General features: G+C 42.7%; 2 protein-coding genes across 2 annotated transcripts in view; both read left to right on the forward strand.

The window, feature by feature from the left end:
* Positions 1-3,247, forward strand: part of LOC106633626 (laminin subunit alpha-1) — a 6,051-nt gene extending 2,804 nt beyond the window's left edge. Inside the window, exons 2-9 of the mRNA XM_014339710.2 lie at positions 674-844; positions 1,051-1,163; positions 2,051-2,102; positions 2,218-2,408; positions 2,515-2,694; positions 2,779-2,940; positions 3,048-3,104; positions 3,182-3,247. Coding sequence (XP_014195196.2) covers positions 674-844; positions 1,051-1,163; positions 2,051-2,102; positions 2,218-2,408; positions 2,515-2,694; positions 2,779-2,940; positions 3,048-3,104; positions 3,182-3,247 — 992 coding nt within the window. The remainder of the gene's footprint in view (positions 1-673; positions 845-1,050; positions 1,164-2,050; positions 2,103-2,217; positions 2,409-2,514; positions 2,695-2,778; positions 2,941-3,047; positions 3,105-3,181) is intronic.
* Positions 3,248-3,323: 76 nt separating this feature from the next.
* The window catches only part of lama1 (laminin, alpha 1), a 27,960-nt gene continuing 11,245 nt past the window's right edge, over positions 3,324-20,038 (forward strand). The window contains exons 1-36 of the mRNA XM_014339704.2: positions 3,324-3,360; positions 3,555-3,648; positions 3,768-3,925; positions 4,010-4,150; positions 4,240-4,398; positions 4,483-4,584; positions 4,755-4,969; positions 5,180-5,291; positions 5,770-5,880; positions 6,012-6,139; positions 6,222-6,308; positions 6,385-6,596; positions 8,318-8,424; positions 8,515-8,695; positions 8,777-8,913; positions 9,015-9,248; positions 9,586-9,729; positions 9,827-10,012; positions 10,268-10,453; positions 10,561-10,688; positions 11,808-11,925; positions 15,018-15,158; positions 15,284-15,402; positions 16,094-16,183; positions 16,305-16,498; positions 16,596-16,738; positions 16,815-16,913; positions 17,197-17,308; positions 17,444-17,600; positions 17,679-17,889; positions 18,597-18,713; positions 18,793-18,953; positions 19,031-19,169; positions 19,266-19,368; positions 19,483-19,599; positions 19,687-19,869. Of these exons, the coding sequence (XP_014195190.1) occupies positions 3,788-3,925; positions 4,010-4,150; positions 4,240-4,398; positions 4,483-4,584; positions 4,755-4,969; positions 5,180-5,291; positions 5,770-5,880; positions 6,012-6,139; positions 6,222-6,308; positions 6,385-6,596; positions 8,318-8,424; positions 8,515-8,695; positions 8,777-8,913; positions 9,015-9,248; positions 9,586-9,729; positions 9,827-10,012; positions 10,268-10,453; positions 10,561-10,688; positions 11,808-11,925; positions 15,018-15,158; positions 15,284-15,402; positions 16,094-16,183; positions 16,305-16,498; positions 16,596-16,738; positions 16,815-16,913; positions 17,197-17,308; positions 17,444-17,600; positions 17,679-17,889; positions 18,597-18,713; positions 18,793-18,953; positions 19,031-19,169; positions 19,266-19,368; positions 19,483-19,599; positions 19,687-19,869 (4,912 nt within the window). The 5' untranslated portion in view covers positions 3,324-3,360; positions 3,555-3,648; positions 3,768-3,787. The remainder of the gene's footprint in view (positions 3,361-3,554; positions 3,649-3,767; positions 3,926-4,009; positions 4,151-4,239; positions 4,399-4,482; positions 4,585-4,754; positions 4,970-5,179; positions 5,292-5,769; positions 5,881-6,011; positions 6,140-6,221; positions 6,309-6,384; positions 6,597-8,317; positions 8,425-8,514; positions 8,696-8,776; positions 8,914-9,014; positions 9,249-9,585; positions 9,730-9,826; positions 10,013-10,267; positions 10,454-10,560; positions 10,689-11,807; positions 11,926-15,017; positions 15,159-15,283; positions 15,403-16,093; positions 16,184-16,304; positions 16,499-16,595; positions 16,739-16,814; positions 16,914-17,196; positions 17,309-17,443; positions 17,601-17,678; positions 17,890-18,596; positions 18,714-18,792; positions 18,954-19,030; positions 19,170-19,265; positions 19,369-19,482; positions 19,600-19,686; positions 19,870-20,038) is intronic.

The raw sequence follows: 20,038 nt of genomic DNA on the forward strand, positions 1-20,038 counted from the left end.
TATATATATATATGTATATGTGTGTGTGTGTGTGTGTGTGTGTGTGTGTGTGTATATACTAAAATATATTGAAGAATGAGTCACTCAGAAAAGAAACAGATCAACCTTTGACCTCTGACCCAGATTGATTTTCAAAAAACAAACACATGTTGGTTCATGTGTTTGTTTTGTTCAATACTAAAAACCTATGCACACTGTTTCAGAGTCCCATGGTTCTTAAATTCAGATTTTTAACCAACACAGTGAGAATCTCAGTGGGAAACTGCAGCTGAGTCAATAGACTGTGTGTGTCTGTGTGATTGGTGAGGTGGTAGGCTGTGGGGGTAGATGGGTTTCAGTAGTGTCTGAGAGACTTTACTTGTTTATGGCTCCAATATATTTAGGCTTTGAGGCCTGGAGATGTAATCACTGAGTATCCATTGAGACTGCTCACCTAAAGATGCAAATATTCTGCTGTTATGTGAGGAGGTTTCAAAATAAAGGTTATAGAGTAAACATTCAGAATTGTCTTTTTATTACAAAAACAAGTCAGATCTCACAAGAGTAACACCGAGGTTTTAGACGGTGACTCATCTGAGAGCATACCTGTAAAAAGACCTGAACTAATCTATTCATTCACTCATCAGATCACTAATGTCTCCCCTTATATCATTCTAATGTAACTGTACTACAGGTCTGTTTCCTGCCATATTGAATCTGGCCAGTAATGCAGTAATCAGCAGTAATGCAACATGTGGAGACCCAGAACCTGAAGTCTACTGCAAGCTGGTGGAGCACGTTCCAGGACGGAGGATAAAGAACCCACACTGTCTCAAATGTGATGCCAACTCCGTTCTGTCCAGAGGTACGAGACAAGACTCCAGATTCTTCTTTACATCAAAGATCCAGTTTGCTTTAATCCAGAACCAGAATCACACAGATCACTTCAAATTATCCAAATGAATTCACATTTTACCTTCAAATTAAACATTTTGCAGCATCAGTAAAGTACCATTTGCACTTAGCTATGAAATTCCAGTGCACTACTACAGTAGTCATCTCTGTGTGCAGAACGTCATCCAATCACAAATGCTATTGATGGAACCAATCGGTGGTGGCAAAGTCCAAGTATCAAGAATGGACAACAGTTTCACTGGATTACCATCACACTGGATTTGAAACAGGTAACACAAACACAAACACAAGTAAGACCCACACAGACTAAAACATAAAGAATGATCACAGATAAAAATGCAACCATTAGAGGAAAAATATCAAGGACAGCATCTCTAATATCTACTGATATCTACTTAGACTCCTTCTGTCCAATCAATCTTTCCGAGTTAACTTCAATAATGTATTCTTCTAAACAATCAGTGTGCCGTTGAGACCCCATTAATTAATACCTCAGTTTTAAATATGATTAATATTATTATTAACGAGCTCCATACAAAGGGGTTTTAAGGTGTCAGTAATTAAAGCATTACTTAAAAAGCTAATTCACCAACTATAGACGAATTTATGACCTTTCTTTACTCAAACAGTTGACTCGTCATCATCAGTGTAAGCCATGCACACTTGACATGTTCCTTTTCTGGTAGAGAGCAAAATGTGTTCTTCCATCAATTAGGGCGAGTCGTACAGGTGTTGGAGGGAGGGAGCTTTGGATAGCTTTATATGGCTTTAACAGCTGCATTTTGTATTTACTTTATGGCATCATCTTTTCTTTCCCTTTACTCCTAACTGGTTGTGGCTGGTGGCTGCCCCTCCCTGAGCCTGGTTCTTCCTGTGAACAGGGAGTTTTTCCTTCCTACTGTCACCAAGTGCATGCTTATAGGGGTTTTTCTTTCTTTCTAATATCCACCTTGTAAAATAAAGCACCTAAAGGCGACTGTTGATGTCAAATGGTGCTTTATGAATAAAATGTGAAAAATGAAAGTTTTGTTTTTCTTTTCATGACCAGAGAGGACAATAAAAGCACAGAGGAACACATTAACCAGATGAACAGTGCCAGTATCCTCTGTTCTTTACTCAAAGTCTTTGAGTAACTTTGAACTTTTGTGCTGTCCAGGTTTTTCAGATCGCGTACATCATTATCAAGGCTGCTAATTCTCCTCGAGCAGGTGAGACTGGCCCATGTACTGCCTGTTTATCTGCCTTTGTACCTCAGACACAATCACAGAGTAAATATTTAAGACATCGTTCCATGTTTGCTATTCTGATCTGTCTGTTTCTCAGGTAATTGGATCCTTGAGCGGTCTCTGGATGGAGTTTCCTTTGAGCCCTGGCAATTTTATGCCATCAGTGACTCTGAGTGTTTATATCGCTACAACATCACACCACGACTGGGACCACCAACCTATAAGAGGGATACAGAGGTCATCTGTACATCTTATTATTCCAGATTAAACCCACTAGAGCATGGAGAGGTGAGGCTTGCACTTGCTATGCTCATGTTATCTGTCTCCCTTTCTGTTTAGCGTCTGTCCATCTTTGACCTTTCTTCTTCTCCTTGTGCCTCTTTCTGTCTCTCAGATCCATACCTCCCTAATTAATGGCCGACCTGGAGCCGATGATTTAACCTCAGATCTGCTGAATTTTACGTCGGCGCGTTACATCAGACTGAGACTTCAGCGAATCCGAACACTGAATGCCGACCTGATGACCCTGAGTGCTCGCGATCCTCGAGATATTGACCCTATTGTCACTCGGAGGGTGAGATAGGCTGCAAACAGTTGATCTTTGACCAATAAACTGACTTGTACTTTCTGATACCTTTTGTGTTACCGTGTTTCTCAGTATTATTATTCCATCAAAGACATCTCTGTGGGTGGGATGTGTATCTGCTATGGACACGCTCAGAGCTGCCCACTTGACCCTGTTAGCAAGGTAACGGCAAACGCCCGAGCATCTGTATATTGGAACATATGTAAAGTGTTTCACCAGGTGAAATGTGTGTGTGTGTGTGTGTGTGTGTGTGTGTGTGTGTGTGTGCATGTGGGCACAGTAGCTTCATTCTGTATGTGATCTCCATACTTCTGGAGTAAGCTGTAACGAATGCTGCCCAGGTTACCATCAGCAGCCATGGCAACCAGGGACCATCTCCGATGGAAACACGTGTGAAAGTAAGAAACACCCTTAAACACACGGAGTACCATTTCTTTGTGTGCTATTTGTTAACCTGTCTCTGTTTGTCTCTCAGAATGTAACTGTCACAATAAAGCAGACGACTGTTACTACAATCAAACCATCTCTGAACTCTCTTTGAGTTTAAACACTCACGGTGTTCGTCAGGGAGGTGGAGTTTGTTTTAACTGTCAGCAAAACACAGCTGGCATCAACTGTGAGACCTGCAAAGATGGATACTTCAGACCTGCTGAGGTACTGACACAATATTACGAATGGCTAAGGTTATGGACATAATGCAGCAATTTATACCACAGAGTTGCTAAAGTATTGACACAAGTAAAATTATATCTGGAGATCCTGACTCAGAATGTCTCTCTGCATGATCTGTGTGTGTGTGTGTGTGTGTGTGTGTGTGTGTGTGTGTGTGTGTGTGTGTGTGTGTGTAGGTTTCTCCATATTCTGACTTTCCATGTGTTGAATGTAAATGTGATCTGAGAGGCTCAAAGTCTTCAGTCTGCGCCAGAGACAACACACAGCCAGGTTAGTATATTTTTATTATTATTAGTAGTAGTAGCGGTAGTATTGTTGTTCTCCAGCAGTTTTTTGCAGTATAACTATATTTCTTGGATGTGTGTGTGTGTGTGTGTGCGCGCATTTAGGTTTGCTTGCAGGTCAGTGCATGTGTAAGGAGGGGTTTGCAGGTCAACAGTGTGACCGTTGTGCGTTTGGATACAGAGATTTTCCTCAGTGTTTTCGCTGTGAGTGTAGCCTGTCAGGCAGCATCAACACTGACCCATGCAGCCCCTGCATCTGCAAGGTAAACACCACCTGCTCTTCAATATCTGACCTGCTTTCTGGTGTTTCACCTGGTCCCTAACCTTACCTGTTCTCTCATCCTCAGGAGAATGTGATGGGAGCTCACTGTGATCTGTGCAAGCCAGGTTTTTTTAACCTCCAGGAGAGCAATCCTCTCGGATGTACCAGCTGCTTCTGCTTTGGTGTGTCTGATGTCTGCGAGAGCTCTGGCTTGTCCATAGGGCAGGTAAAAAATACCTGTGTTCAGGTAACAGCACCATATTGCATGCCTACATCATGAAGAACCTCTAATTATGTTGGGGTTGTTTTTTTCAGGTGGTTACTACAGAAGCTTTGCTCTTCCCCTCTGAAACAATCACCACCACCCCTGTACTTCACAGCAATGAGATACCCATTCATAGCAACATTTCCTCTGGTGCCACCCACCAACAAATGCTGTGGTGGGCAGCACCCCAAAGTTTCCTTGGCAACAAGGTAAGCTACCATTTCCATATTTGCTCATTATGCCAAACACATGCCAGTCTCTCCATCTACTTTCTGACTTCTCTCTGTCTGTAGCTGTTGTCTTATGGAGGTTTCCTGAACTACTTTGTGGTTTATGATGCTCCACTTGACTTTGAAAACCCCACCCTGTCCGCCCACTGTGACATCATTATCAAGGTGAGAACAAACATGTGATTAGATCACTATTTTGATTTCTCTAGATTGGTATGTTGTGTTGTTATCAGACACCATCTACATTTTCACAGTGCATGTTTTATATTGAAAATGTAGCAGTGGTCTCTTGAAGGGCTTCAACATCCAGACTGAAGAAACTCTCTCATTCTCAGGGTAATGGTTTGGCTCTTCGTCTTTCACGTCTTCTCCCACTATCCCTCTCTACACTGGCTGAGCAATTGGTTAACGTGCCAATGGTCTGGCAGCAATTTGCCTATGACCAAACAGGCAGGCATGTTACCCGAGATGACCTGCTATTGGTTCTTGCCGATGTGACGTCACTGGTTGTCAGAGTTTACCTGAATACCTCCGCCACCGGAACGATACGGTGAGGAAAAGTAAATGATAACATATGGTCAAATCACTTATCTAAGGCTGAGTTGGAGATTAAAAAGACTCAGATAGCAAGGCTGAGATTCACTTAACCTGAAGCTTGAGTCATACCGAGTCATCTCCCCAGCACAATTCTGCAGGAGGAGCCCAACATCAGTATGAACACTGCTGAAGATGGAATATTGACTGTCTCTGTCTATCACAGCCTCAGCTCCGTCTCTCTGGACATCGGTGACGCTAGCTCGCATTCTGAGGTTCAAGCACTTGCTGTGGAGAGATGTGAATGCCCGTGGGGTTACAGTGGCACTTCCTGTGAGGTAATTTATTTAAGACTGAAACTATTTTTCATAATTTTGGATGCTATTGAAATGCAGACTTTCAACATTCAAGGGACAGAATTAAAAAAAAAAAAAAAAAAAATAGTATCTTACCACAGAGGAGTTTGCACTATTTTAGACTCAGCCCCTTAAATGAAATTCTCAATTCAAGGACAGGTGAGGGCTATGTTTTTATTGTTTGCTAATCAGTTAAGCCCAGAATAAGTTTGAAGTGCAGCAGCTGGGTAGTGTAGTGGTAAGACTACAGTTCCCACCAGCATCCAATAAGGGTCGTGGCTAGACCCCCCCATGCTAAAACCAAGCCCTGGAATGGCGCGGCTACGTCTGCAGCCTATGTGCAGCTGGGACACAAGCATCTCATTACATGTTGTACTGTGTATGTGACAAAGTGAAATTGGAGTGCATCCTTAGTAATATCAGTTCAATACCTAATTGTTTGTGCATTTTTGTGTTTTAGTCGTGCCTACCAGGTTTCTACAGAGTGGGTGGAATCTTGTTTGGAGGAAACTGTATGCAGTGTGAATGCAATGATCATGCCGCTGAGTGTGACATCAATGGAGTTTGTGTGGTGAGTCACGTCACAATCAGAACAATCAGAAACAGTTTTCTCACCTGCTGTTCTGACACATGGTTCATTCCCTGTCCCTGTGGTCATCTCTCTCTGACCTTTTACTGATTCGTCCGTCTAACTTTTCTCAGGGCTGTACCCACAACACCACTGGCCCTCATTGTGATCAGTGTCTTCTGGGTTTCTATGGTGATGCCACAGAGGGAACAACAGATGACTGCCAGTTGTGTCCATGCCCTCTAACGAAACCATCCAACAGGTTTGTCTTTGTCATTGGACCTCATTCAAACAATTAAAGTTTATTAGTACAGGCAGTATGTAAGAACACCTCTGTGCCCTAGGTTCAGTCCCACTTGTGTGTTGGATGCATCTGGAAAGGTACTGTGTGACCAGTGTCAGGATGGGTACACTGGAACCAACTGTGAGAAGTAAGTATGATTGAGAAGCCGATCAACCCAATGATAAACTGATAACCCAGCATAACACATGGGTTTGTGTCTTCAGGTGTGCTAGTGGTTTCTATGGGAACCCACAGGTAGTGGGTGGGACCTGCGTTCGCTGTGAGTGTAACGGTAATGTGGACATCAGTGAGGCAGGACACTGCGATACTGTCAGCGGGGAATGCTTGCGTTGCCTCGGAAACACAGCAGGGAGACACTGCGAGTTGTGTCGGCCTGGGTACTATGGAGATGCTGTGCACACCAAAGACTGTCGGGGTGCGTTACACATATCTGCTTTGACATCAGTAATCATACACACTTAATGACTAAATGGGCCATTTTACCATTTTAGATACATGATTGATTTCAATTTGTTAATGTGAGTTTTTCTCACACTGAAAGGTTAGTGATCGACTTCCACTGTGACCATTCACAAAGTCTGTGTGAATAGTATCCACGCAGCTATGTCTTAAACTCATAGAAGTCTGGATGAGATTGAGTTTTCCACTTCTAAATTCATGAAAAAATTAATCACGCTGTCTAATGGTATAGTTATAAGAGACAGCATTACCGTGGCCTCCAGTAACACTTGGGAAATTTTGGAATCATTATTGACCAGGATATGGATGTGTGTAAATAAATATAATGTTCTCTTATGCTTTCGTTCATCTTCAGTTGATCCACCACATCACATTGAGTGTTAACAGAAACTAGAAAAGAGATCATGTTTCTCCCAAATCACCTTCTAGTTACCTGCTTCTTGTTAAATCCAGAATTGAATTTAAAATCATTTTCTCACATATGCAGTCCTGATAATCAGGCCACGTTGTTTCTTATAGACTTCATAGTACCACATTTTCCAATATCCCTGCAATAAAAGCAGCATTTTGTTTTTCTTCTCAGCCCCCAACCAGTCATGGTAGATCACTCCCCCTCCCTGAGCCTGGCTTTGCCTGAGGTTTCATTCTGCTGAAAGAGGGCTCTTAAGCCTTGATTATACTCTGTCATGGACATGGACACAGTCTGTTGAGTCATTCCTGTTATACAGGCCAACGCACAGTTGTGCATTGTAATTTAAAGTCTCCATGGATTAGTCCACAGTCAAGAAAAACTGGCTGTCACACAGACCTCTGCATGGACGCTCGCACTCACCATACAGTAATGAAATTTATGTCCCTCAGACCCTAGCAGACTAGCAGGCAAGGAAAAAGCAAGACCTTTCAACCATCACAGCAAAACACTAAATATGTTAACCACAACATACATGAATAGTTTAAATAAGCATCATGGGTCATAGTGAAAAATAGGCTCTCAGTCTGGAAAGTGAAGTCAGTGTGGAAAAAACTAACACCCAGGCGCACTCAGAATTGCTTACACAGAGAAACACTCACTGCCTTTGTTTGAAATGTTGATCTTTTCAAATCCAGATTAGAGTCGACCTATGGACTCTTTGTTCTGCTATCACATGACTGTCTGTGACTATGTGTGAGTGTGTATCAGTACTTGTGATTGCATATACTACTATCTAGTGGTGACATAATCAAACTGCACTCTGTTGATAATTTATAGCAGTACATTTTTCCTTATTTTCCAGACTTTGAAAAGAGTTGAGATTCACAGTCATTCTCGTCTGCACAACTGTTTTAAATCAAACTTGAATTCCCAGATACAAAATTGTAGCAAAATTCAGTTTTACTTAATCAGCATTTCTCAAGGAACTGTATATTGCAGCACCGTTACCTTTGTGGTAGAGAGGAAGAACTCCCCTATAAGGAGAACCATACACAGGGCTGCTGCAAATAGTTGAGAGTGAGGGGAAAGAAGATAGAAGAGAAAGCACAGAGAGGTGAAAACAATCAAAAGCTCTTAGAAGCTGTACTTTTTGTCAGTAAACAGCAAACAACTTTAAGAAACTGTTGTAGAGGTGGTGTCACTTGACCTGGGCTGTTGTGGGAAGTTTCACGTAATTTTTGACAGCAAGTGGGGCTTTCTTTCAGAATGTGGCTGTGATGTCAACGGGGCCCTTTCCAGTCAATGTAATGTCACAACAGGCCAGTGTATCTGCAGAGAGAATGTGACGGGACGCACCTGTGACCACTGCAAGGTGAGAGACGCACATGCATGTGTGGCATACACTGTTTTTGTTTTGTGTTTGTTATTTTCATTTATACTTTGTGTAAAACTTGTTTTTCAGTCAGGATTCTATGGGCTGCAAAGTGGCCATGGCTGTATGCCCTGTGGCTGCAACAAATCAGGATCACTGTTTGAATCATGTGATAAGGAGGGGCAGTGCCAGTGTGTAGAGGGTGTGACTGGACACAAATGTGACCGCTGCAGTAGGGGTTACTATGGTTTCCATGACAAAGGCTGCATAGGTAATAAACTGTAAGCTACAAGTCTTCATGCTGATTTGTTGACATTTCTGTCTCTAATTGACTGTTATTTTCTCCTCCCAGCATGCTCCTGTGATCACACTGGTGGGAACTGTAACCCTGAGAATGGAGGGTGCATCTGCCCCGCCCACACAGAGGGAGAGACCTGCAATAAGTGTGTAAAAAATTACTGGGGCCATAACCCCACCACAGGCTGCAAGGTAACACACACACACACACACACACACACACACACACACACACACACACACACACACACACACACAGCTTGTGAGACAGGTTAACTCTAGTATCTGTTTAGCTATGCAGCTGCAGTGAAGCAGGAAGCTCTTCCCCTCATTGTGACCTGACCAACGGACAATGTCTGTGCAAAGAGGGGTTCTTTGGCAAGTCATGCGACCAGTGTGCAGCTGGTTACTATGGGTACCCAGCATGCTCAGCCTGTGGCTGTGACATGGCAGGCACAGAGGAGACCTTTTGCAACGCTACCTTGGGGGTGTGTTCCTGCCAAAACACTGGAAATTGTGTGTGCAAGGTAATGTGTGAGTTGTTTGTTTGTTTATATATAAGTTCTGGTTTAGAGATCTCATCAAATCAGTGATGGTCCTGCTTAAGATAATAAAAAGACCCTCATGAAGTTCCATATTCCAAAATCATATACATGCAAAACAGTCTCAAAAACTGAACATGTGGGCAGATTTTCCTTCATCAGTAGCATCAAGTGCTGCACTGCTTCCCGCACAGCTTGAAATGTTTGAGTGCTCTGGGAAAGTTAAACTTTGCTGTTAATCTCAAATTCTTTTGATGTTGCTCACATGTTTCTGTAGGGTATAATATGAGTTTGTCCTCTATGTGTGTGTCTATTTTTTCAGCCTGGGGTCTCAGGCCGGCGATGTGAAGAGTGTGTTTCTGGTTGGTTCGGACTGTCAGCTGAAAATCTAGATGGTTGTTTGCAGTGTTTCTGTTCAGGACTGAGCCAAGACTGCGAGGAACAGGGAGGACTGACCAGAGTACCAGTGAGTACATCTTTTGCATAATCATTGTAGTTTACGCATCATGACATACACAGTTAAGGCTCCAAAGAGTTCTCCCTCATGCTGTCCCTTCTCACAGGTGTACCTGGCTTACTCCTCCACTCTTCCATTCCTGTCATTGGTCAGTCAGTCAAACCTGCAGGGTACTGTATCTGGAGTGCACCGTCAGGGCAGTGAAATGCTGCTCGACACCCGTCAGCTCAACACCAGCGGGCTGACAGGCCCGCTCTACTGGAGGCTCCCCGCTCAGTTTGAAGGAAACCAGGTACTATTATCCAAATTGATGCCTGATACTGTCTCGTTGCTTCCACTGTACCTTCAGCCCAATCGGCTAACAGACAGCTGCTGTTGCCCACACTGTTTAAATATGTGCTTTGGTTCTTTAAATAGTCACAGAATGATTTAGTCTTGCAACCTTTAAATGTGTTGGTTTAGACTTTACAATTTTCACTTCATTATAGTAGTAGCGTAAACTGCTGTGTGTGCTTAGTGGTGTACTTACGTTGTTTTCACTTTCCAGCTACTATCATATGGCGGACTGCTTTCTTACACCGTCACCTTTTACGCTGAGGATGGCTCAGGACTTTCTAATCAGGAGCCTCAGGTGCTAATGAGGGGCGGGACTCTGAGGAAGCTTGCCATATACACTGACATGGTTGCTCCAAGCAATGGTGTCACGACTCAGCATGACATCAGGCTGACTGAGGTACAGCTGTACAGCAACATGTTAAAATAAAGACAGATGTTTAGAAAGAAAACCTGCTCACTGTGTGTGTGTGTGTGTGTGTGTGTGTGTGTGTGTGTGTGTTACAGCACAAGTGGAAGTATTTTAACTCCGTATCACAGAGGTCTGTGAGTCACGCTGACTTCATGTCCATCCTCAGTAATATTGAGTACATCATCATCAAAGCGTCTTATGGTACCAGACTGCAGCAGAGCAGGTATTTGTAAACACTGTACTACACATTGTATTAAAATAACTGATTATGGTTAAAAATAAACTGTGGGCGAAATAAAATGCAGTAGTCATGTATAAGCACATGGAGAGTAAAAGGTGGGAATGGAGAAGTACTCATCCAGTTTATAATTCAGGCTGATCAAGCCCCAAGCCCTTAACCTTAAAAGTAGATATCATTTTGATCTGTAGCTAAATCAAGGAGCAGGTGGAGGTATGCGCTTAGAAAAAGGAATTAAAGTTAGTAGAAACGAGACAGAATACTTACATGTGAATGATAGGGATGCAGAGGTAAAGGTGACGATGCAAGGATTAGAGATAGTGAAGGTGGTTATGTTTAAATACCTGGAGTCACCCACCCAAAGCAACATACAAAGAGGCGCTGAAGAGGTGAAGAAAAGAGTGCAAGTGTTAGAGGTGATCTGTGACAGAGGGACAGCAGCAAGTGGGAAAGGGTAGTGAGACCTGCTATGATATATGATTTGGAGACGGTGGTGCTGACAAAACGACAGCCAAAGCTGGAGGTGGCAGAGTTAAAGATTTTCATTATAAGTGGCCAGAGAGGACAGGACTATATCTGACAGACAGCTCAGGATGAGAGAAAGTAAGAAAGGCAAGGCTGAGATGGCTTGGACATATGACATATTCATCAAAGGATGTTGAAGCTGCCAGGCAGAAGAAAAAGAGGAAGATCTCAGAGGATGGATGTGGAGAAGGAGACCAAGAATAGGGTTGGTGTGACAGGAACGATGCAGGTGAGATGGAGGCAGATGATCCGCTGTAGTGACTGGAATAATCTCCCGGTCGATAGCCATACATCGGAATCAATTCAATCGTTCAAATCGCTAAATGTAGTCTTAATTATATTTGTATTATTTGTTCCTTGTTTCGCCCGCATTGCAGTTTTATTGTGAAGCACTTTGATGTACGCTTGTCTTTTAAATGTGCTATAGAAATAAACTTTGACTTCTTTTAGAAGCAGCAGAAAGACCAAGAAGAATCTAAACTGGGGGCTTCTTCCACAGGAAACTTATTTTTTACATGTCTGTGACCACAAGTCATGGTAGCTGTGAGATCACCTGTTTTCTTGTGCTGTTTTTTTAAGGATCTCTAACATTACCATGGAAATGGCAGTGGAGGTGGAGAAGTCAGAAGTCGGAAATGTAGCCAGACTGATTGAGTCGTGTGTCTGCCCACCTGGGTACACTGGACTGTCATGTCAGGTAATCACCATGTGGTGGTACAACTGTATACCTGGTGGGGCACTATCTAAAGCACCCTTTCTTCCTTTCCGTGGTTGTGGCTACTGAGGCTAACTAGGTCTGCACCTGGACCTAATCAAGTGAATTAAGCTAGCTAGTCAAGTTTAACTAAAAGCTGAAACCCTTTTCTATCCAGTTTGTGGAAAGAGTAACTTACCCCCAGTGTCATGGCTGTGTGCAGGCAGGCAGGGAGAAAGGACCCAAAATGCAGGACTCTGAGGCAGATGTAAACTCAAAACACTCAGCTTTATTGTGGGCAGAAAAGGGAACATAAACTTAACTAAACTGGGAATACAGAACTAAACTAGGCCGGCTAGCAGATGGAACACGCAGTGAGGGTGAGTAGCCATTAACAACGCAACACTAACACAAAGACACACTGGGCTTAAATACACTGAGAGAGTCATCAAGGAATTAGAGACAGAAGGGGAACACAGCTGGAAGGAATAAGACCTAACGAGACAGGGAGAGCAAAGCTGGAACACTGACATCAGACAGGAACAAGAACCTTCAAAGTAAAACAGGAAACAAAACACACTTTACTAAGACACGGACTAGACAGAGACAGACTTGACACTGACCAAAACCTACTAAATAATAATCATAATCAAAACAGTATCACTGATCAATCAGAACATAAATCATAATCTAGAAAAACACCAAAACATGAGAAACAGAAAGCTGGGTCAACATGACCCAGAACCGTGACACCCAGTGAAATATAAATAAAAACAGAATCAATTTTATTAACAGTAGAAACATATCTAATGTCTAAAACAAAACACTTTATTTCATGAAAAATCTTAGCTTATTTTGAACGGCAATATGCCTCAAAAACAGTTGGATTGAGGTAAAATGAGGTTGGAAAAGTAAATAACACTGAAACGAAACAGCTGGAGGTTTGCAACTATTAGGTTTAGTGGCAGCAACTCAGCACCATGACTGGGTATAAACAGATTGTCTTAGAGAGGCATTTTCCTACAAGTTCAAATGGGCAGAGGTTGAGCAAAAAATTACATCTACTAATTGTTAGACTTGTAGTCAAGACCGCCTAAACCAAGACCCAGACAGACCGAGTCAAGACCAAGACAAAGTCGAGACGAGACCAAGACAAAAAAGTCTTTAAACTGCAGCCAGATGCTGCTTCGTTTACGGGTGTCAGGCATATTTATGTGTTTTTGCGATGCACTCGCACAGCCCTCCTCACCGCTGTCTACTGTCTCACTCACTCACTGAGAGGACAGACGCACGCTCCACTTGACTCTCACCCTCTCTGTTTTTCACATAATGATATTATCCTATATCCTCGCATGTGATTGGCCACAATATGGAGAATTGGAGCATAGCTGAGCCACTGTGTGAGAGCTGAGCAGCAAAGGGGAATTAAGTGAGGAGCCGGCTCTCGCTCAATGGGAGTCGACTCTTCTGATTCACTACAAAGCACTCTCTAAGCACGGCTCTTAGAGCTGATGCTTTTGCGCATGACACATTATCAAACGTTACATTGTGCGTCATGGATACTGTTGACTCCAAATCTCCCGACCACTATGTCGATCTGAGACAGCAAGACCAAGACAAGACAGAGGGATTCGAGACCAAGACAAGACCAAGACCACGTAAAAGTGGTCTCGATACATCCAGCTCTACTAATTGTTGAGTAATTTCAAAATAATGACCGTCAGCCTTGAAAATCTCGTCAGTATATAATATCATCAAAGGACTCCAAGAATCATGCATGTGCGAGGATAAGACTGAAAATTCATTGGGCCCTGCATGTTTTCTATGACATGCATTACAAATAAGCATGTCATAGAAAACACTGTATATGCTCGCTCCGCAATCCTGAAATTCATGTTTGAGCTGTGTCATACAAAGAAAAGGCCATACATACTCATTATAAAAGAATATCTGCCATCATCTCTGGGCCAAATTCAAAATGCAGTGAGACAAAGTGGAAACTGTTCTAATAGTGCCTATGGAATTGGTAGCTTACACAGGACAGGCAACATCACTGCTAAAAGGTGTAGTAAGGTTTTACAGCAACATATACGTCATATACAGATTACATTGTTTACATGAAAAGCCTTGATTATATTTAAGCAAGCCAATGCGAAACTGCACACCGCCTGTATTATAACAGCAATGCTTCACAGTAGACAAGTCTGGGTGCTGAACAGGCCTGCCTGCAGTCCAGACTTTTCAACAACTGAAAACAAAAATCTGGCAACGAAGGCCCAAGACTGTTGAAGTAGTATCTTCTATGAGACAAGAATGGGACAGCAGCCCTCCCAAAAGTCCAGAACTGGCATTCTCCCAGATGTTCATGGCTGAACATGGTAAACATAGGCATATTTAAAGTTTTTTGAAATATTTTCCCAGTTTAATCATTTGATATGCTTTCTATGTTCTGTGTTTGGGTGTATGCGATTTGCAAATCATTGCACATTAAAAAAAATTTTTTTTACACAGTATACATGTTTTTCTGGAACTGTTTGTATTTTTATATTTGAATTTGTATTTGTATTGTTAATGGTTTTGGACGGTTGTATTAACAGCAGGAAGGTTCTGGGGTCAAACATATTTGGGAGCTTCCTGTGTGGATTTCTGCTGGTCCGGGTTTCTCCAGAAGTTCCAGTGTCCTTGCATAGGCTGTAGACATTTCTGTTAATTAAAATTAGATCATGTCATAAGTATGGATGTGAGGTAGATAAAGCAGAAGTTAAAAATAAAACAGATATAAAATAAAGACTGTTTGTACTGTAAAGATCTTTCCAGTCCAAGGAAGGACTCACATAGAATGGGACAGGCAAGTGAGTAGAAGTAGAAGAGGTTGGAGATGGACATGAACAGACAGAATGTGCTGGAGGCAGAGAGAAATCCCTGCATGCAGTTCTGCAAGGGAGACGAAATGCCCACAGCTGAATTTGGCTGGCAGGAAACGTGCACCTCTCTCCTACACTAAGCAGAGTGAGGCCCAGTTCACTTAACTACGTCTACCATCACCAAAGACATTTCCTGACACATCTCTGCCTCTCTCATGTATCCTTCTGCAGGATTGTGACGTAGGATATTTCCGTCAACCTCAGTCTGAGTTGTCACCGCAGAGCAAGAAGTCGATGTTTGTTCGCCCCTGTGTTCGGTGTCGCTGCAACAACCACAGCGAAAAGTGCGACGCTGAGACGGGACAGTGTCAGGTAACGTGCTAACACTGATTCATACGAGCATTTTAGAGGAGATTGCAAACTAAAGACAGAACCATAGTCAGCGCAGAATATCAAGAGACTGCAGAATTTAGTAGAGTCTGTATTTTTTCACACAGGACTGTAAGCATCACACCAGCGGACAGAGCTGTGAGAAATGTGCCTCAGGTTATTATGGAAGTGTCAAAGGATCCATCGGCGACTGCTCACCATGTGCATGCCCCCTGCTGAACAACAGGTGCACACCTTCATCGAGCATCTTGCGCCTCATTTCTTAATGATTCTTAAATTGTGTAAAATTGTTTTAAAATGTCACAGTTTTAAAATTTATGCTGGAATTAGATATGTTAGCATGGCTATTATATAAAATAAACTTAATTAGGCCTATGATGCTTATTATATAACAGGCTATTAAGATACATGAGCTAAGTTAAGCATGTGTCTTTTAGGCCCAGCTCCTAAACAGCAAAAAGTGGAAACCTTATATCAAAGTAGTCTAAGGAGCTTGCAAAGAAAAGCGTCTGGGCTTCTTTAAGTTGCTTGAAGACGTTTCACCTCTCATCCGAGAAGCTTCTTCAATTCTAAGGTCAAATAGTGGAGAGTCCCAGATTTAAACCTAGTGGGAGTTTCTCCACCATTTGACCTTAGAACTGAAGAAGCTTCTCGGATGAGAGGTGAAACGTCTTCAAGCAACTTAAAGAAGTCCAGACGCTTTTCTTTGCAAGCTCCTTTGACTACGATGACCTGGATGACTGAGAACCTTCACAGACTTATATCAAAGTAACTTTAAAAAACTTGTTTCAACTGACAAACAGTCCAAAATACAAACATACTTGCTATATTTAATGTTTATTAATGCCTGGATATAATACAGAATTTTGGTATTGATCAACTTTGGCATGTTGTTATTTTTGTATGTGTGTGTGCAGCTTTAGTCCCACCTGCATTTTGGAAGGAGCAGCAGGTGATTTCCGCTGCACCGCCTGCCAGCCTGGCTATGAAGGGAGATACTGTGAGAGGTGAGATCATTACGTCACATCTGTCTTTAGACCCTTTGTCATATACTGAAGTCGTCATCTAATTAATGCAACTTTTATTGTGAAAATTTGCTTGCTGTGTTTTCACACTGCCATCCTCCAGGTGTTCAGTTGGTTACTATGGTAACCCATCAGTACCAGGCGGTGTGTGTTCACAGTGTAGCTGCAGTGCATGGGGCTCCCTCCACTTGCTGTGTGACGTGCTGACTGGAGAGTGTGAATGTAAGGATGGGGTCAAAGGTCAGTCATGTAACGAGTGTGAAAAGAGGAGCATCTTCCAGGAAGGCGAGTGCGTGTGTGAGTAAATACATTAGACACACACACACACCACACACACACACAGACACACACTAACATGAGACACACGACTAACATGTTCTTTTTTTATTTCCAGCATGTGATGACAAATGTACTGGTATCTTGTTGGATGACCTGGATGAGTTGCACAATCACTTCCTGTTTTTCAACCTGAGTACCATTGCAATGTCATCATACCGGCAGTTGTGGCTGCTGGAGAATCAGACCAGAGAAATGCAGGTACAAAAATGTGATTAAGTTGTTGCTCATGTCGAGATGTACGACATACTGAAACAATGATGACATGTCTCCCCAGGTGGTGTCTTCACAGAACAACTCTGTTATAGTGTCCACATCTAGAGTGGAAGAAGGTCTAAATTATTTGACCTCTGAGCTCGGCTCTCTACTGCAGCAGGTAGGCACACCCGCCTGTCTGCTAAAGGTTCATTACACCACCTTCTGTGTGTCACTCAGAGTGTTTTCACCCCTTTAGTTTTTACTGTAATACATTGCACATTGCAAACAATGTGAGAATGGTACTGGGTCCTGGAACAGTGGATAACATTTGCAGTAATTCTAGAGTTAGCTGCTAGCTAGCTCTGAACACTTTTGTACTCTCCACATCTGATAACTGACTGGTCTTTTAAAACTTCTTTCCCATCCCATCCGAAAATTTTTCCCAATTCCTGATTGGCTAGGTCAACAGTCTGTCTAACGATGTCCAGATAGTGGACGTGTCCACAAATAACAGCTTTTCCCGAGGCGCGCTCCTATTGGAGGGCATCACCAGACTTCAAAACAACATTCAAGGTAAATAACAACAGAATATCAGAATGATGAATAATGAATGCTTAATGACACATCAATTAATGAAACAACGAAGACACCATTACCAACAGCAAGCAAGTTGTTTTTAATCAAACGTGAAAACTGTAATTGATGTAGTGCTTCAGAGGGAAGCAGCACACCTGAATCAGACTGCAGAGGAAGGACTGGGTTCAGCCAATCAGACGCATCTGCTGGAGGACGTAGAGTCCATATTAAACAGCATCAAAGATGTAAACCTAACAGCTGCAGAGCTTGTAGCCAATCAGGAGCTCAGGTCTGTTTGAGCAACACAGCAATATAGTTGATACACAAACACACAAGGACAGCGTTAACATGCTCTCTCTCTCTCCAGCCTTTCGGAGTCTCTCTTTCAATCGGTGCAGATCGACTTCCTGTCCAGCAGGGTGGCCACTAGCGACAAGCTTGGCCGTCTCTCTACTTCACTTACTGCTGACATTAAAACACTGCAACATGCAAACACAACGCTGAATGATGCAGTGCAGCACAACATAGAAACAAACGTTCTGCTGGACACTGCACACACATTGCTGCAGCTATATCAGGTAAGTCCATATATACAGACCACAGGCTGAAGCGAAATTACTGGATTGCTCTAAAAAAATATTCCTGAAGTCCAACTGGAAGTGCAGAGCATAGTTGCACATGGTTGAGGATCATAGTCTAGTCCAGGGGTGGGCAATTCCAGGCCTCGAGGGCCGGTGTCCTGCAGGTTTTAGATCTCACCTTGGGTCAACACACCTGAATCACATGATTAGTTTGTTACCAGGCCTCTGGAGAACTTCAGGACATGTTGAGGAGCTAATTTAGCCATTTAAATCAGCTGTGTTGGTTCAAGGACACATCTAAAACCTGCAGGGACACCGGCCCACGAGGCCTGGAGTTGCCCACCCCTGGTCTAGTCCCTGTAGTCTCTCCCCGGCACAGTTTGGATCACCTGAAGGCCTTTCAGGAAACCTTTAGAATAGCCTGATAATATAACCTCGACATAAAATAAAAGAAGTAAATGCATTAACTAGTTTTTGAGCATCACTAATCTCCTGTTGGCTAGGGCCAATCTGCGTTAGGTTGTTGTGTTTGTTATGTTCAAAATATCCTTGTAGTCAAAAGCATTGAGAGGTCAGTAAGACTAGAGCAGAGCTCAAGGTTTTTTTTGCTGTTTCTCTGCTTTATAAAACACACGTGACATTGTCTTAGCATTCTTCTGAAATTCAAAGGCGTCTTGTTGCTATTCTTTCTCTCTTTCTGTCAGCCTGGCCATCAGAACCTAAGTGTGGCGTGTCTGTCTTTGGACTCACAAATGGAGGACAGCCAGCTGCTGCTTGAAAATGCTGTCAGTTTGACGGAGGAGTTAACAAACCACACCAGAGTAAGAGAAACTATAGTAGTCAATAATAAAGCTTTCCAGCAGACGCTTGCTATAATAATTATGTCACACTGATCAGCAGGTTGAGATGTTGGCTGCTGAACTGGATCAGTGGCGCCCCCTCCTGAGGAAACAGGTGAATGGTTTGGTAATGGGGCTGAAGAAAAACGATGCTCTGGAGAATGTTTACCGTGCAGAGAAACATGCCCACTTGCTGCAGAGCTATGCTCTCTCCTTGCACAGGTATTTTGTGTTCCTCTTCCTCTGTTTGTGTGCTCCTGCTGTTTTTTCCCACTGAAATAAAAACTCTGCTCTCTCAGTTCTCTGTCATCAGTGCGTAACGTGTCTCAGAATGGTAGTCAGCTGGCTCAGTTTGACAGTGACATCACAGAACGAGTTGACTCTGCCCATCAGATGGCTTCAGTTGCCCTAGTGTCTGCCTCCTTAGCCCTAAACACGGTAAGTCTGTATTTGGCCTGAGACAGCAGTGCAATAAGGTAAATGAGAGGCTGTTGGTATGCAAATGTATAACACCTATATGTATTTGTATTTCAGAGTGTTCAATCGGAGCAGCCACTGTCAAAAGAAGGCAGAGCAAAGCTGGAAGTTTCCTCTGATATTTTGGAAGAAAGCCGAAGAATCAGCAGTGCGGCTGAAGGTGTGATAATGTTTCTGTTTATGAAACAATGATTTGGACTATCATTGCACATCAGCCATGTGTGGACTGAATTACTACTTTTAGATGAAACTTTTTCCTCTTTGTTTTATTTAGACCTGCAGCTGAATGTTTCCATGGTAACTATCAGACTTGGACTTGTCAGAGACAGTGTTCATAACTCCAGCTTGCTTCTCCGTCAGCCCGTCAAAGCGTTACAGAGCCTTTCAAATGGTAAAAGGACTGATATGCGTGATGTACTAATGCACTGACGTATTGAAACAGTGATACTAATACAATACTGATACTCGTGTTTATCAGGTTCTTCTGAGGCATTGCAGCAGACCCAGATTCAGGCTGCAGCAGCGCACTCCAAGTTGCAGGAGGCGATGCAGCGGCTGCAGAAACTCAGAGCACAGCTGAAGGATTCTTCTTCTTTGGTGGAAAACGCTAACAATACATTGAGGGAGACTAGTCAGCTGATGACTCTTACACACACTGCAGGTTTGTCATTAAGATTTTACGCAAATGATTTGGTTTCATAAAAATCCAAATCTTTAGGCAAGGCAAGTTTATTTGTATAGCACAATTCAACAACAAGGTGATTCAAAGTGCTTTACAGAGACATTAGAAACAAGAACAAATAAAAAGCATGATTTAAAATTGATTAAAA

This window comes from Haplochromis burtoni, unplaced genomic scaffold (genome assembly GCF_018398535.1).
Source record: "Haplochromis burtoni strain Fernald_Lab_line unplaced genomic scaffold, NCSU_Asbu1 Contig_309, whole genome shotgun sequence".
Classification (NCBI taxonomy): domain Eukaryota; kingdom Metazoa; phylum Chordata; class Actinopteri; order Cichliformes; family Cichlidae; genus Haplochromis; species Haplochromis burtoni.